This window comes from Salminus brasiliensis, chromosome 20, assembly GCF_030463535.1.
Source record: "Salminus brasiliensis chromosome 20, fSalBra1.hap2, whole genome shotgun sequence".
NCBI lineage: Eukaryota > Metazoa > Chordata > Actinopteri > Characiformes > Bryconidae > Salminus > Salminus brasiliensis.
The window spans coordinates 33637713-33653967 of NC_132897.1; the positions used below are offsets into that span (position 1 = coordinate 33637713).

The window sequence follows — 16255 nt, forward strand, 5'->3', positions numbered from 1 at the left end:
TAAATGCATTCGGCTACTCAACTTTATGTTGCCGGTCGTTGGCTAGAGGGGTATAACCACCAACCACCAGCATTGAGCTGTGGAGCAGTGGGAACAACGGTGTTCTCTGAGATGATGAATGGTGGAGAATCCATTGGATGGTTGGGGAGTTGAGGATGAATGAGATGGGGTGGTGATCATCCAACATCCTGACTTTGCTAACGCTCTTGTCTCTGACTGCAATTAAATCCTCACAGCAATGCTCCAGCTCCAAAATCTACAACAAAAGCAGAAGAAACCATGAAAAAGGAGGTGTCCCAATACTTTTGTCCAAATAGTGTCATGAGGATCTGCAGGGTCATTTGACTGAGGGGCTTCGGAATACGGATCATGTGATCTGACCAGCTCTCAGGATTGGCTAGAAATATCGGCCAATGCCCAAACATAAGTGATTGATCCATCCATCTCTGCTGACAGACCGAGCGAGCTACCCGCGTCCCCTTACCCCTGTTTATGAATTCGGCTCATAGAGAGTTTATGGTGGGTGAGATGTAAACACAGTCAGGGTGGGTTTGGTGTGAAATGGCTCATTATAGAGAAACGAAACCAAAAGCCTCTAATGAGCAGATCAGAACCACCATCTGTCGTCTGAAACCCAGCTGTAATGGGGAGGAGCTAAGACTCGAAACACATCTCAGCTTAAATTAGAAGATTTACCTGGAAACCGTGCAGAATTTTTAATAATCGACCTTCATTTTCCTTCTAAAATGTATGAGAAGATGCCTCGTATGTAGATGTATGTATGTCGATGACAATAAAATAGTGGCAAATAAAGTAGGGACTACTTTTTGCTGCATGATGCCCTGCGTGTATCCCTCCACCATGATCAGATCTGATGACCAGAATCTTCTCCAAACTCTCAGGCATCAGGCAGCGTCTTCATCAGCATTAGAGTAATAACTTTAGAGGTTTAAAGGTCTGGGTGGGGTTATCTACAACTGGCACGTTTCACACCGAACCCACCAAAGCCCCCAAACGGAGACATCGAGACCGTTTCCAGCGATTTGTCCCGACGTGATCTAAAACACAAGTGGTTTCTGGCAGCCGTTTTCTACACCGTCAGCATTCTGGCCTTCTGGGCCAGTCTTGGCATTTTATCAAGCATCCTGCTGGGAGGACAAGGACTGCACTACATTATATGCAGAGCTTCCAAAGGAAGCAAATGGGAGATGCTGACCTCCGAATAGAAAAGAAAGAAAACGATGTTGCAAGAGTGAAACATCAAAATAGAGGCAATTGACAGAACGTCCAGCTAAAACACGGCCAGAACAGAACTTCACTAACGATCATCAACTTCTTTAAGGTTTGCTGGTTATTTTGGTTTTGTCTCGGCTGAATATGGACAGGTGAACAGTGAACAATGAAGTTTATTTACAGCAGGAAAAGTATCTTTACACCGTACTTAAAAATAAAAATAATAATAATAACAGTATCGTTTCAACAGATGTAGAACAAGCCAAAAGGTCAAAGTCAAGAGAAGCTGTAAATATTCCTGGACAAGAGCAGTCACGTTAAAGCCCGAACGAATCAACATTAAACAAACACCACCCGACCCCATTGCCGTTTTCAGAAAGTTCAAAGCGAGAGAGCAGTTAAATGAACACTAGTTGCAGGTCCTTTAGACTGATGACAGCATGGGAACTAGAGCCTGACCGATATGTTCATTTGAGGGCAATACTTATTTAGACTAAAATAAAGATAACCAACCAAATCAGCTTATATATATTTGAGAGATCTAAAAATGTAGATAACCAATACTACTAATAAGTATAATTTAGGGGCCAACAATTAATATAATTTAATATCAATTGATGATTTTATATTTCTATTGATTTTAGGGGCCAATAATGTTGATAAGCAGTAATGTCAATCGATCATTTCAGATGTTTGTCTACTTTAGAGGCCAAAAATGTAGAAAAGCAGTAATATTGATTGATAATTTTAGTGGTTTATCTACTTTAGGGGCCACAAATGAAGATAAGCAGTAATATTGATTGATAATTTTAGATGTTTATCTGCTTTAGGGGCCAAAAATGTAGAAAAGCAGTAATATTGATTGATAATTTTGGTGGTTTATCTACTTTAGGGGCCACAAATGAAGATAAGCAGTAATATTGATTGATAATTTTAGAGGTTTATCTACTTTAGGGGCCAAATATGTAGAAAAGCAGTAACATTAGCTGATCATTTTAGATGTTTATCTACTTTAGGGGCCAAATATGTAGAAAAGCAGTAACATTAGCTGATCATTTTAGAGGTTTATCTACTTTAGGGGCCACAAATGAAGATAAGCAGTAATATTGATTGATAATTTTTTAGAGGTTTATCTACATTAGGGGCCAAATATGTAGAAAAGCAGTAACATTAGCTGATCATTTTAGAGGTTTATCTACTTTAGGGGCCACAAATGAAGATAAGCAGTAATATTGATTGATAATTTTAGAGGTTTATCTACTTTAGGGGCCAAATATGTAGAAAAGCAGTAATATTGATTGATAATTTTAGATGTTTATCTACTTTAGGGGCCAAATATGTAGAAAAGCAGTAACATTAGCTGATCATTTTAGATGTTTATCTACTTTAGGGGCCAAATATGTAGAAAAGCAGTAACATTAGCTGATCATTTTAGATGTTTATCTACTTTAGAGGCCAAATATGTAGAAAAGCAGTAATATTAGCTGATCATTTTAGATGTATTTATATTTTAGCCTAGAAATAATATGAGCTAATTTTAGGTCTAATTTTACACTCCGGGGCGGCAGGGTGGGGCCGCAGGTAGTGCAAGTGTAGTAGAGCTCTTGGCCCGGGGTTATCGGTCACTGTGGACCGGCACCCTGTCTAGGGGGTATTCCTGCCTCATGTCCAACGATTCCCCATAGGGTTCCGGACCCTGACCGGGAAGAAGCGGAGAGGAAGATGGGTGGATGGATGTTTTGTCAAATATAAATATTGTGATACTGGGGGCCAAGCCACCCACTATTCTTCTCCTTGTCCATTATTTCTCTTTAAGCTAAAAATGAGCTCTGTGTACATTTTGTCATACGAAACATGTGTTACCCCCTGTATTACGGTCAAACAGTGAAATATTGAGTCTGTAAGGTTTTGACGAAGTAAAGCAAGGTAAGCGCTTGGGTCCACCAAGGACTCGAAGCTGTTAGACAGGTGACAGGTGGTCAGTAGAAGGTGCACCAGTTGCTGCCGTCGCTGGGCGTCAGTCCGCCGGTTATGAGGAGGATGAGGTCCACGAACCACCAGATGCCCAGACCACCCAGAGTGAGGAGCTTCCCCACGGCCGTACCCGTGTGCCCCAGGCAGAAGCGGTCCACTCCGAAGCAGCCCAGGAAGAAGGAGTACAGCAGAGTGGTTATGAAGTAGTGACCTGTGTACCTGGAGACAGCAGGAAGGAGGAGAGGATGAGTCGGTCAGTCGGTCATCACTTATATCATCAGTATGGGCGGTGCTGTGCAAATACGTGAGTCTCCTGACCAACCACAGCTCCAGGTGACTTTCTGTGGTCTGAATATTTGGGCAGCTGTTTAGACTGACATTAGAAGCTAGTAATAGAATATAATTGAATATTTAAACAGACTTTAAAGACCTTACAATTTAGATACCTGATATCTGAATTCATATTTATGTCTATTTTAGGGGCCTTAGTATTCTAAAAAACAACGATATCAGCCAATATAAAATTTATTTATTATTTTAGGGGCCTTAGTATTCTAAAAACCCACAATAGCAGCCAATATAACATTTATTTATTATTATTTTAGGGGCCTTAATATAACAAACCAACAATATCAGCCAATATAACATTTATTTATTATTATTTTAGGGGCCTTAATATAACAAACCAACAATATCAGCCAATATAACATTTATTTATTATTTTAGGGGCCTTAGTATTCTAAAAACCCACAATATCAGCCAATATAACATTTATTTATTATTTTAGGGGCCTTAGTATTCTAAAAACCCACAATAGCAGCCAAAATATGTTTTCTTAAATTTATTGTAGGGCCCTGCATATTCTGATAACCAATCACTTCAGCCAGTATATATTTATTTATGTTTATTAAGGGTCTACATATTCTAATAACCAATAATATCAGCTGATAAAATGTTTATATCTATTGTAATGGCCTATGTAGTCTGATAACCAACAATACTACCCCCAAAAAATGTTTTTCTATTTATTTTAGGGGTCTACACATTTTGATAACCAACTGAAGCCGATATTTGATGATGGACAGGCAGAAGGTATATTAAATCCCACACAGTATAATCACAATATTAATATTTTGTCAACGTGGTGCAGCAATAGTACTGATTGAGTTGTTAATAAGACCAGGGTGTTTTGGGGCAGCCTTAACCAGTAATGTCCTGGAAGAGTTTCGGACTTTTTTAGATGATCTGTGTTTGAGCTGATCTACACTGCAGCTGCTGCGTTTCCTCCAGCTTGCCTCCCGGTTCACGTGTGGTACTACGCTGCCCTCCAGTGGTACTGAGCTACATGGGGAGATACAAAATAATGGAAACACTTACTGGCCATTTTATTAGAAACGCTGATCTCTCAGTTTACGTGAGCCATCGTCAGCGGTCAGTTTCTCAACACAGACCAGCACCACGCTCACCAACATACCACCCCTGTGCTGAGAGCGGACGACCACCACCCCAATAACATCCGGTCAGTGGTGGTCGTATGCTGGGGATAAGCTGTGCACCTATACTGTGGGTGTTTGCGATAAAATGGCCAGTGAGAAGGAGTGGCGACTGTTATTCTGCACTATACACAGGGTTTATATGGCACGGTATGCCTTCATGACGAAGCTCTCGTCCCAAGGCAGTGTGGAATCTCCTCAGCTTACTTGATGCACGGTTCGTTCCCTCTGAGGAATTCCCGAGGTCCAGCACACTCGATGCCGTCCAAAGCTGTGCACATCACCTGGGTGTGGTTCACGTCCTTGTACACCTGGCCCTGGTTTCCAATCTGCTCATAAATAAATAAGAAGAGTAAGGAGCCTACGGGACACGGACATCTCACATCACCTCAAGAACTTGGGAAAGGGCATCCGGCAGCATCTGCGAAGCCCCTGAGCTTTGGTGGTAGAGAGAAAGGTATGGCATACGCACCTTCACGCAGCCGTGCCCCATCTCCTGAAAGGCCGTGATGTTGCCGTTATGGTCCTCGGGCTCTTTGCAGAATATGAACTCCTCGGGTCTGGATGGAGAAAGCACAGCAGAGAATAAACACATATGGACCCCTTAACCCTGGCTGACCCCAGCTCTCAGTGCAGCTACAGCCCTGGGGTAAATGACTCATCAGGGAAACTGACAGGTTTTGGGGTGGGGGGATCACTCACAGGTATCTGCAGAGGACCACCGGTGAGGGTGGGCTGTACTCGTACACCTCCGAGTGGTTGGACGGCTCGGTGGAAGTCCCGGAAGTCCCGTTCTCTGTGGTTCCTGTGGTGGTGGTGCTGCTGCTGGTGGTGGTGGTGGTGCTGGCTGTCGTGGTGGTCGTGGTAGTAGTAGTAGTAGAAGTAGTAGCAGTAGCAGCAGCGGGGGTATTGGACGTGGAGGTGGAGGTGGAGGTGGTCGTCACTCTGGTCCCGGGGGCTTCAGTGGAGTTGTGAGAGTGGGTGCCCCCCAGGCTCTGCAGGAGCAGCGCGGTCACCAGCAGTAAACACTGCCCGCAGAGCAGCACGTAGCTCACACACACCGGCGGCGGCATCGCAGCCAGCGGACTAGCGAGCTCTACCCGCGACTACTGCGAACTCCAGGCGGCTCGTCGGTGCGGTCTGAGGCTGTGTGTGGTGTCCACTGCCTGCCGGACTCGCATACTGTCCGACTTAGCCGGACTGTCCGAGGTTAGCCGGCTAGCTCAGCTCCGCTGCTCCGCTGCTGCTGCCGCGCCTTCTGATGACGACAGAAGCGAGCGCGCGGCTCCTCGTTTGGGCGCTACTTGATTCCCACCCGTTTTCAGGCGCGAGGCCGAGTGTCTCATATCTGTACATTTATTATTATTAATAACAATACAAATAATAATAATAAAGCTCTGCAACATAAATAATATTAATAATAACCGCACTAATATCATATATAATTTAATAATAATTATTATAATTATTAATTAGCATTAGCTTTTACCACCCCCTGGTGGATAATCTGTGCACTGCATGCATCAGAAAACTACACACAGTGGTATGAGGGGTTCCTAACAAAGGAAAAGTCCTATATAGTGTTATTTGATTTATTTTTATTATTATTATTATTATTATTATTATTTAATGGTCAGAAAGTCAATTAAACACTTTCAATTTTCTGTAGTTGTTTGATGCTCTTTTTTTTTTTGGCACATTTTGCCATGTCTTGTCAAGTGCAAGGAAACCCCTAAACATTAATCCTGGTTCTAATCCAGGCTATTGCGCCCCCTAGTGTTTAAAGGTCAGTTCTGCTGTGTCTATACATCCATCTCAATAGATGACTCTCCCACCGGCTGCCACAGCGACATAGGCAGTTTAAAAAAGCCTCCTAATGGCTGCTTTCTACCCTGCCCACGTCTCACCAAGCACCGTCCCCGACCTTGTTGACCCCTATGCCCTCTGTGGCCAGGCTGAAAAGGATACAGCGCTAGCTGAGCCTGTAGAAGGACCACCCTACTCCAGTCTCCACCCTACGCCGACTGGACGCAGAGAGGACCCAGACAGGACAGTAACACTAACCGGCTGGACTCAGCGATACTTACGTGCCGCAGTGTTAAAAGCTCCTTCGGGATTATTCGGTGACATAAACCAGCCAATCAGGGCAGAGCGGGGCAGAATAACAGGGTGGTAAATAGGCTTGCAACCAATACTTCACGTACGTAGTATTTATACACCGCACAAACACAAATACTTCATAAAGGCATTATCATTAGTGGCACCTTTAAGACACCTGTAACACATGTAAATGAACTCTGTTCTGATTGGCTGCTCAGAATATGTGGGACAAAGCTGCTGTAGGCTGAATGGATGTGTAAATGCATTGGGATTTTTTGGGAAATCTATTTTTTCTAAAATTAAACATCATATTATTTTTTGGGGCCTAATTTGCAGACGGACACTCTTTATATGGTTTAATTACAGACAAAAATCACAAGTTTGGAAGTTTCATCTTTCAGGTAAACACTCTCCACTGTCCAATCAGCGGGGCGGACTGTCACCAGACAGCCAATCACAGCGCAGGGGGGGGGGGGGGTCTTCCTGTTTCCCAGCACTTTCCAGCGCTAAACGCTGAGGCAGGCTTTATTTACCCCACTATTCCAGAGCTACCGTGATCCAGCAGAGATCCCCATCACCAGATTTCTACCATCCTAGAGCCTCAGCAGCCTGAACTGCTGAAGACCTGCGGGCACAGCGGCCACCTGCACCAACAGCGACCTCTACCGGCACGGCTGAGCACTGCCCGGCCTGGTGATGAGCTGCTGCGCCGCTTTATTCAGCAGCGAAGAGGTAAGAGTTAAAGATCAGTCAGAGAAAGGCTGTAATTAGTGATCAGAGGACGTTAAGACCGCAAAAATGATTAGCAGCGTTAATAACACGCTGTATACAACAGGTAGTTCCGGTCACGCGAGCTGTTTGGTTGAGTATCACTCCGCCCTTAAACCGAGAGGTAACAACAGAAGAGACGAAAAAGACACAAAAATAATTAAGACAAGGAAACAAAAGCTGTGAGGAAGAGACGGATTTTAATTAGTTGGTCTAAGAGAAGGAGCTGGAGAAGGACTTGCAGGCTGCTTGTTTTGGAACTATACTTTGGCGGAAGGATATTTTAACATTTAAAACGATTACATTCTTCATTCACGCCTGAGTTGTTGTTATTATTATTATTATTATTATTTTACTTTATTCATTTTCCGAACTGTTATTAAAGCAATACATCATTTAAAGTGTGTTTTATCCTGTTATTTCGCGATAAAAATACAGCATAACGGTGCGGCCTTTTCACAAACACGGTATCACTCCGCTTCTCGTTAAGAAGCTAAACTCTGGCGGAAGGATACGCCGACCTTTAACCACATTAACTAACACGTTAAATAGTACCAGTACCTTCACTTCAATTGATTAACTTTTTACTTTATTATTTATTGCTGGCTCACGATTCCACGATAACACACTCCCTCTGTTTCTTCAACAGCAGTTATGGTAGCTGATAATAAGTTAATAGTTAAGTACAGTTAGGGAACTATAGTTTGGCGGAAGCATATGAATGCTAAATTCACTCCAATTTCTTTATTTCTTACTTTATTCATTTTCCATACTGTCGTATAAAAGCTTTCGGCTCATGTCTGCCTCATCACAGCCGTGCTGCCTCACGACTAACCCCGCTAACACACTCCCTCTGTTTCTTCAGTAACAGTAATGGTAGCTGATAATGGAGCTGTATTGCTGTGTAAAGCACCGACACCGTCGTTTTGTCCAGCCTTCTTTTATTCGAAATAAATTAAAACTGAAAAAAAGTATGAAAGTACTTCACGTCCGAACTTGGTGACTGTGCAGGAAACACTGGTACACAAACAGCAGCAAGAGGAGGAGGAAGAGGAGGAGGAGGATGAGGCCGACCTGTGAGACTGTACTGGTCATTTTTTAGGAGCTGCAGTTATGTAATAGTCGACCTCCAACGTAAAACTCTCACTCAGTTCAGTTTAACATGCACAAGTACTGTATATGCAATCAACCAGTGACAGCGGGCCTTATTGGGCCCAGCCGTTTCCTGTTTGGGGTTGGTTCAGTTTACGAGGACAGTGGGATCCGTCGTCCATCAAAACACGTCATGAATCTGACCTAGTCTTTCTGTAGGAGGAAATTCGAGATCGGTGAATGAGGCCCTCTGAATCTGCTGTTAATAAATAGCTTTAATTCAACTGCTTCTGAGTGGGAATCAGTTCAGCAGTCAAGTGGAGCGAGGCGTGGGCGATCGCTGACCCCTGCTGACCCCTGCACCCGCGGGGCTCCCGGGAAGCCGGAGAGGCGGGAGCTGGTAGGGGGCGGCGCGGGGCCGAGGCCGCACGGCAGGGACGGCCGCCGCTATCACGTTCATGTAGTTGTATGGGTAGTAGTGGGAGATGATGAGACCCTGTGGGGGGGATGGGGGGGGGGGAGAGTGATGTCAGTAAATGTCTGTTAATGGCACCTTCAGGACACCAGATGGCGCTCTGAACAGCGTGGTTAAAACAAAGGGCCCTATTTTCGAAACACCTACCTGAGCGGCCGGTCCGAGCTGCTGAAGGCGCAGCAGCTCCTGGTGCAGAGCTCCACGACCTGCAGCTTCCCCTTCAGCCGGCCAGCTGGTCAGCCACGGAGCCAGAGGTCCAGCGGCCATCAGCGGCGGTAAGCTCCTGAGCACGCGAAAGTGACCCTGACTAGGCAGGAGGCCGCTCACCAGCTGCTGGCCCACCGAGCCACCGGGCGCTGGGAGGCAGCAGCGGTGTGTGTGAGTGTGTGTGTCTTGGTGTAGAGTCAGTCTGTGGTGCTCGAGGTCCAGCGGACCACCGGCCACGTGGACGAGGCTCGGGGTCTGCTCGCGCTCTTCGCTGCCGAGGCTGCTGTTGCTGGGGTGTTCAGGAGGGTGCTCAGGGCTGTGTTCTGGAGGGGCTTGAGTGGGGGGCTTTCTGATGTGTTCAGGGGGCTCGAGGCTGGTGGTGGAGATTTCGTTACGTCCTGCATCACTGTCGGTGTCACTCTCACACACATCTGGAAGAGAAAGGACGAGTGTGTGAGAGTGTGTGTGTGAATGTCTGTTCACTGATTCATTATTGGTGACAAAGACTGTCCTGCTGTCCCCACCACTGTCTTAATATTTAGGCCCTCAATTTTAATATCAAAATTAATAATATTAGCAGCAACAGTCGTAGTTTCACAACTGTTCTATTACTGATGCTGTGAGTATAGTAAAGCAGTAATTAGTACTATGGATAATAATAATAATAATAATAATAATATAAAAATAATAATACTTAAATTCGCTACTGTTTGGCGCTATGCAATCCAAATATTTGTCTCTTAAGAATAATAGAATTTTAATAATAAAACAACCAGAAGTCTTTTTATTATTTGTAGTAGTGCTACAATAGTAGTAGCTGAATACATGCTATTATTATTATCATTATTATTATTGTTGTTGTTGTTGTTTATATCAACATTCATTGTAAAATGTGCAAAGAAAATGTCATTATTGTACTGTAAATATTATTATTTCTTGTTATTATTTATATTATTATTAGCAGTTATTATTATTAGTATTATTATTATTATTTCACAATATGATGTTTTCACCATATATTTTATTTACTCATTACTTAATTAAATGTAATAATAGCAATTATTCATACTATTCACAACAATAATAAAAATATCAATAATAATAATAATTTTAAATAGAATCTAAAATAAAAAAAATAAAAAAATAAAAAAATAATAATACATTTTAAAAAATAATAATTTTAAATAACTTCATTAAAATAAATAAGTTTAAAACATTAAAACTGCGCTTTGTAAAAATATGAATAAGGAAATAAATAAACGTTACTGTTATAAAAGTTTAATCACTGCTTTTGCTACTATTAATCATAACAAGCCTACAGATATTAGTACTGACTGTATTACAGTCATGACCGTGTTAGAGGCGAAGTGCTGAACACTCACCCTTGGGTGTCGACGTAGCGACGGTGGGCTCCTGAAGGAGGTAAGCTGGAGGTTCAGATGAGGAGTCGTCCGAGGATCCGCTCTCGTTCTTCTGACCCTCTCTGAGCTTCAGCTGCACCACCGACTTCCTGAACAGCACACGGCACCGGACAGATCACACAGCGGCTCTATACAGAGTGTGTGTGTGTGTGTGTGTGTGTGTGTGTGTTTTATCGGAACTAGAAACCAGGATTTGAAGAAGTGTTTAAGGGAAGTTCTGACCTTTTCTCTCTCCGGCCGTTCCCTGTGTCCCGGAACCCTTTAGCAAATGGATTATTGTCGATTTTTAGCTGCGTTATCTAGAACGTATATGAGGGGAACATGATGTCAGCCATCTGTTTACTGACATTTAAATATATATATGAATTAATTTGGTTAATTGAGCCTCAGATGACTTGGACCAAGGTCTCAAACCGTTACCAAAGTCCCGTCCCAACAATCAGCAGCCATGACTATGAGAAGATTCTGCAGACTCTGGAGTGGTGGTGCACTGTTCTACTACACTGTTAAGAGTAGAAGACCCTTGAGGAACCTTTGGAGGTTCTTCAGTCTGAAACTGTGGAGTAGCTTAAGTATCTTTCAGCAAGTCTTTTAAAACCAAAAGATTCCTTGAAGGTTCCTCAAAGCACCTTAAGAGGTTCCTCCACAGTTTCAGACTGAAGACTCTCCATAAGTTCCTCAAGGGTCTTATACTTAAACAGTGTGCAGTAATGTAAAATCTGCACATTCTGAAGTGAACGGAGCTAATGTAGCTTAGCCATGCAACACTACGTGTATTACTGGCCCGTAATAAAGTTTATTTAGGTAAATGAAGTGATCTTAATTTTAAATCTAAATCTGAAGTTTAGTGAAATGAAAAGTAATACGTTGGAACCTTGTCGTTCTGGTAGGCCGTCACGGCCATGAACTCCGTCTCGGGAAAGACGTAGGTTTTGAAGGTGCTGTAGGGGAGCTGCAGGACGTCGTTGGCCCGGACAATGTGCAGCCTCGGCTGATATTTATGCATGGAGTTCAGAATGGTCTACAACAAAACCAGAAACACCCTTCAAATATAAGACCAAAACTATGACATACATAATAACATTAATATCCAGTATGAAGCTCTATTAACATTAATATCCAGTATGAAGCTCTATTAACATTAATATCCAGTATGAAGCTCTAATATCATTCATATCCAGAATGAAGCTCTAATAACATTAATATCCAGTAAGAAGCTCTAATAACATTTAATATCCAGTATGAAGCTCTAATAGCATTAATATCCAGTATGAAGTTCTAATAACATTCATATCCAGTATGAAGCTCTAATAACATTAATATCCAGAATGAAGCTCTAATAACATTAATATCCAGTATGAAGCTCTAATAGCATTAATATCCAGTATGAAGTTCTAATAACATTCATATCCAGTATGAAGCTCTAATAACATTAATATCCAGAATGAAGCTCTAATAACATTAATATCCAGTATGAAGTTCTAATAACATTAATATCCAGTATGAAGTTCTAATAACATTAATATCCAGAATGAAGCTCTAAAAACATTAATATCCAGTATGAAGCTCTAATAACATTAATATCCAGAATGAAGCTCTAATAACATTAATATCCAGTATGAAGTTCTAATAACATTCATATCTAGTATAAAGCTCTAATAGCATTAATATCCAGTATGAAGCTCTAATAACAATATCCAGTATGAATCTTTAATAACATTAATATCCAGTATGAAGCTCTAATAATATTAATATCCAGTATGAAGCTCTAATAACATTCATATCCAGTATGAAGTTCTAATAACATTAATATCCAGTATGAAGCTCTAATAGCATTAATATCCAGTATGAAGCTCTAATAACATTAATATCCAGTATGAAGCTCTAATAACATTAATATCCAGAATGAAGTTCTAATAACATTCATATCCAGTATGAGGCTCTAATAACATTCATATCCAGTATGAAGCTCTAATGACATTAATTTCCAGCATGAAGCTCTAATGACATTAATATCCAGTATGAAGTTCTAATAACATTAATATCCAGTATGGAGTTCTAATAACATTAATATCCAGTATGAAGTTCTAATAACATTAATATCCAGTATGGAGTTCTAATAACATTAATATCCAGTATGAAGTTCTAATAACATTCATATCTAGTATAAAGCTCTAATAGCATTAATATCCAGTATGAAGCTCTAATAACATTAATATCCAGTATGAAGCTCTAATAACATTTAATATCCAGTATGAATCTCTAATAACATTAATATCCAGTATGAAGTTCTAATAACATTAATATCCAGTATGGAGTTCTAATAACATTAATATCCAGTATGGAGTTCTAATAACATTCATATCTAGTATAAAGCTCTAATAGCATTAATATCCAGTATGAAGCTCTAATAACATTAATATCCAGTATGAAGCTCTAATAACATTTAATATCCAGAATGAAGTTCTAATAACATTCATATCCAGTATGAAGCTCTAATAACATTCATATCCAGTATGAAGCTCTAATAACATTAATATCCAGTATGGAGTTCTAATAAACATTAATATCCAGTATGGAGTTCTAATAACATTTATATCCAGAATGAAGTTCTAATAACATTCATATCCAGTATAAAGCTCTAATAGCATTAATATCCAGTATGAAGCTCTAATAACATTTAATATCCAGTATGAAGCTCTAATAACATTAATATCCAGTATGAAGTTCTAATAACATTAATATCCAGAATTAAGTTCTAATAGCATTAATATCCAGAATAAAGCTCTAATAACATTAATATCCAGAATGAAGTTCTAATAACATTCATATCCAGTATGAAGCTCTAATAACATTCATATCCAGTATGAAGCTCTAATGACATTAATATCCAGAATGAAGTTCTAATAACATTCATATCCAGTATAAAGCTCTAATAGCATTAATATCCAGTATGAAGTTCTAATAACATTAATATCCAGAATTAAGTTCTAATAGCATTAATATCCAGAATTAAGTTCTAATAGCATTAATATCCAGAATGAAGCTCTAATAACATTAATATCCAGAATGAAGTTCTAATAACATTAATATCCAGTATGAAGCTCTAATAGCATTAATATCCTGAATGAAGTTCTAATAACATTAATATCCAGAATGAAGCTCTAATAACATTAATATCCAGAATGAAGTTCTAATAACATTAATATCCAGTATGAAGCTCTAATAGCATTAATATCCACTATGAAGCTCTAATTACATTAATATCCAGAATGAAGCTCTAATAACATTCATATCCAGAATTCCTTGTATTTAAAAAGATGTGGTAAAATCTTAAGGCACAGAATTGCTAAAATGCTAAAATGATTGTGGATTAATACAGTTATTTTTATTAATGTAAAAAATATGATTGAATAAAACATCTAAAATACGAATGTCTCATTGTCCTCTACAATAGTAGCATTATAGAATGACAGGTTAAACCTGGTTGTTGCATACGGAACATTGTTATTATGCATTTAATAATAATAAGTCAGGTAGTTTCAGTCATTTGGACAGTAGTGTGTACTTCCCAATGATTTACTGTCCGATTATTTTCCAGATTTAATGTAATTCTAGACTCAACGACAAGAACATTTTAGGTGGAGAATCAATGGTAAATCAGCACTGACTTTACAGTTGGCCTAATCTGTGTCCCCTCCCCTGTGTCCAGAAAACTGACCGCTCGAGTGTAAACCTACACTGGAAAATTAGGCGACGCAAGCATTCAGCTGAGCAAAAGTGACCACATGTGCGACTGCTACTCACAAATCCGTGCTGGTCAGATATGTTGTTGGTCAGCTTCAGCTTGTGAAAGTTGACCACTTTGGACATCCACTGCTCTCCGGTGGCCGGGCTGTCCGGGTGGATGTACATCCGCTTGGGCATCTCTGGGTCGGCTTTGCCCGCCACCATCCAGCGGGAGTTGTGGAACTTGTACCTGCAGTCGTCGGCCGTTACGATGTCCATCAGCAGGATGTAGCGGGCTTTCTTGTCGAAGCCAGCGCAGCGGACCTTCAGTGATGGAAACATCCGCCTAGACAGAAACACAGCTGCGTTAAGAGATGGTCACTTACTGGCCACCTTCTTCACCATCTTTAATAAGGACTGAAAAAAAAAAAAAAAGTATTGGGACAGTTCATTTGCCAGTATGGACGCTGAGCATGTCAATTTGGTGGCATTATTTGGTGCCAAATTTGATTTAAGCTAAGCATATTTAGTAGGATAAATAAAGGGACAGTTATTAAACTTCAGTGTTCAGTATGTGTTTGGTTCTAAACCCCCAACTAGCAGTGATTAACCCCAAATCTGCCACCAATCAGCATCACACCGTTTTAATCTCATCTATAAAGCTCTGTAATAGTCTTAAGGTCTGATTCCTTCAGTTCCTTCACGGTTTGAGTCATTTCTCACGTTACTTCCCTCAACGGCGTCGTGCGTAAAATCGTGCGTAAAGGCGCACGATGGCACAGATCAATACGCACGACAGCAAAGCCAGCTTTTTCACCTCGAATCTGCATTGTCCAGTGATAAGGGTCAGTGTGGGAGCTTCCTTTGACATACCTGCCAGATTTGGTGATGACCATTTCAGTGCCTATGTTGTGGAAGCGCGCCCACAGCTCCGCGCCTTCCAGCTGAACCACGGGCTCGTCCTGGGATGGAGAGGGGAGCTGGACCGGGTTCTCGAGCTGCTCCAGGACGGAGAAAACCGCGGGGTGGGGGTGGGCGTGTGGGGGGCCCAGCACTGCCCCTATGCTGAAGTCCGGAGGGTGGTACGCCATGGAGTAATCCAGTCACAGAGCGGTTCGTCTGAGTGGCTGACTGTGTGCTGGTCGTACTCATGCCATCATATCTAACTGCGCAGCGTCCTCATCGCCACGTGGAGCTAGCTGGACAGTCATGACATGCAGGGGCTGACAGAGGTGTCCTCATGTGGCTGCGTAACGCGCGCACTCCTGTTGAACATGATCATTTCCAGCTTGTAGAAATGAGAGGAGAGAAGGACAGAATGCCCCCAAAGCGTCCGGCGCGCCTTTAAACTGTCCGGACACTTTCTGATTGGCTTCAGGCACGCACATCCACAGCGGGTGGGTTTCTTCAGGGCGGGGTTACGACACGGTAAACACTCTGGGTGTGAGGTGGAGAAGACGGAGCGTCAGCAAGGGAACGAGTCATCCCTTACAAGAAGCCACTTCAACGTGGAGGAAAATGTCTAGCCAGTTTCTGAAGTCCGGTTCAGTTTGGGATTCGACCACATGTCCTTCTGTATGTTTGAACACATCTCCTCCTGTAGTGTCAGATACACTGCAGTTCTTATATATATATAAGAAAAAAATTACCCATCATGACTCATGATCATATTTACACCTTTAAAAAATATATAAATGTTAATATTTTTATAAAAGAATTTAAAATAATTCAAACAATTGTTAAACATCCACCTTAGTTGGATC

At 41.5% G+C, this 16255-nt stretch overlaps 2 protein-coding genes across 2 annotated transcripts; both read right to left on the minus strand.

The window, feature by feature from the left end:
- Positions 1–1388: 1388 nt before the first annotated feature.
- On the minus strand, positions 1389–5953 carry tm2d2 (TM2 domain containing 2). Its single transcript, XM_072664642.1, has 4 exons — positions 5403–5953; positions 5173–5260; positions 4908–5029; positions 1389–3426 (listed from the first exon to the last, which is right to left on the minus strand). Exons 1-4 carry the CDS (start codon positions 5771–5773, stop codon positions 3213–3215), a joined length of 795 nt encoding a protein of 264 aa, XP_072520743.1. The 5' UTR covers positions 5774–5953; the 3' UTR covers positions 1389–3212.
- A 3020-nt stretch (positions 5954–8973) lies between these two features.
- tbx3b (T-box transcription factor 3b) lies at positions 8974–15583 on the minus strand. The gene is made up of 7 exons (XM_072664965.1): positions 15366–15583; positions 14571–14838; positions 11638–11784; positions 10986–11062; positions 10725–10852; positions 9283–9773; positions 8974–9156 (listed from the first exon to the last, which is right to left on the minus strand). The coding sequence occupies exons 1-7, from the start codon at positions 15581–15583 to the stop codon at positions 8974–8976; spliced, it is 1512 nt and encodes a 503-aa protein (XP_072521066.1).
- Between the last annotated feature and the right edge of the window lie 672 nt (positions 15584–16255).

Bases quoted from the DNA above. Each gene is read 5' to 3' on its own strand.
- tm2d2 (XM_072664642.1), bottom strand. From the start codon at position 5,773: ATGCCGCCGCCGGTGTGTGTGAGCTACGTGCTGCTCTGCGGGCAGTGT. The intron at 5,261-5,402 runs GTGAGTGATCCC...TTCTCCATCCAG, and splicing joins GTGGTCCTCTGCAGATACCT to ACCCGAGGAGTTCATATTCT. The intron at 3,427-4,907 runs GTAAGCTGAGGA...TGCTGTCTCCAG, and splicing joins GGGAACGAACCGTGCATCAA to GTACACAGGTCACTACTTCA.
- tbx3b (XM_072664965.1), bottom strand. From the start codon at position 15,583: ATGGCGTACCACCCTCCGGACTTCAGCATAGGGGCAGTGCTGGGCCCC. The intron at 14,839-15,365 runs GTATGTCAAAGG...GTTTCTGTCTAG, and splicing joins GTCATCACCAAATCTGGCAG to GCGGATGTTTCCATCACTGA. The intron at 11,785-14,570 runs GTGAGTAGCAGT...GTTTTGTTGTAG, and splicing joins TATCTGACCAGCACGGATTT to ACCATTCTGAACTCCATGCA.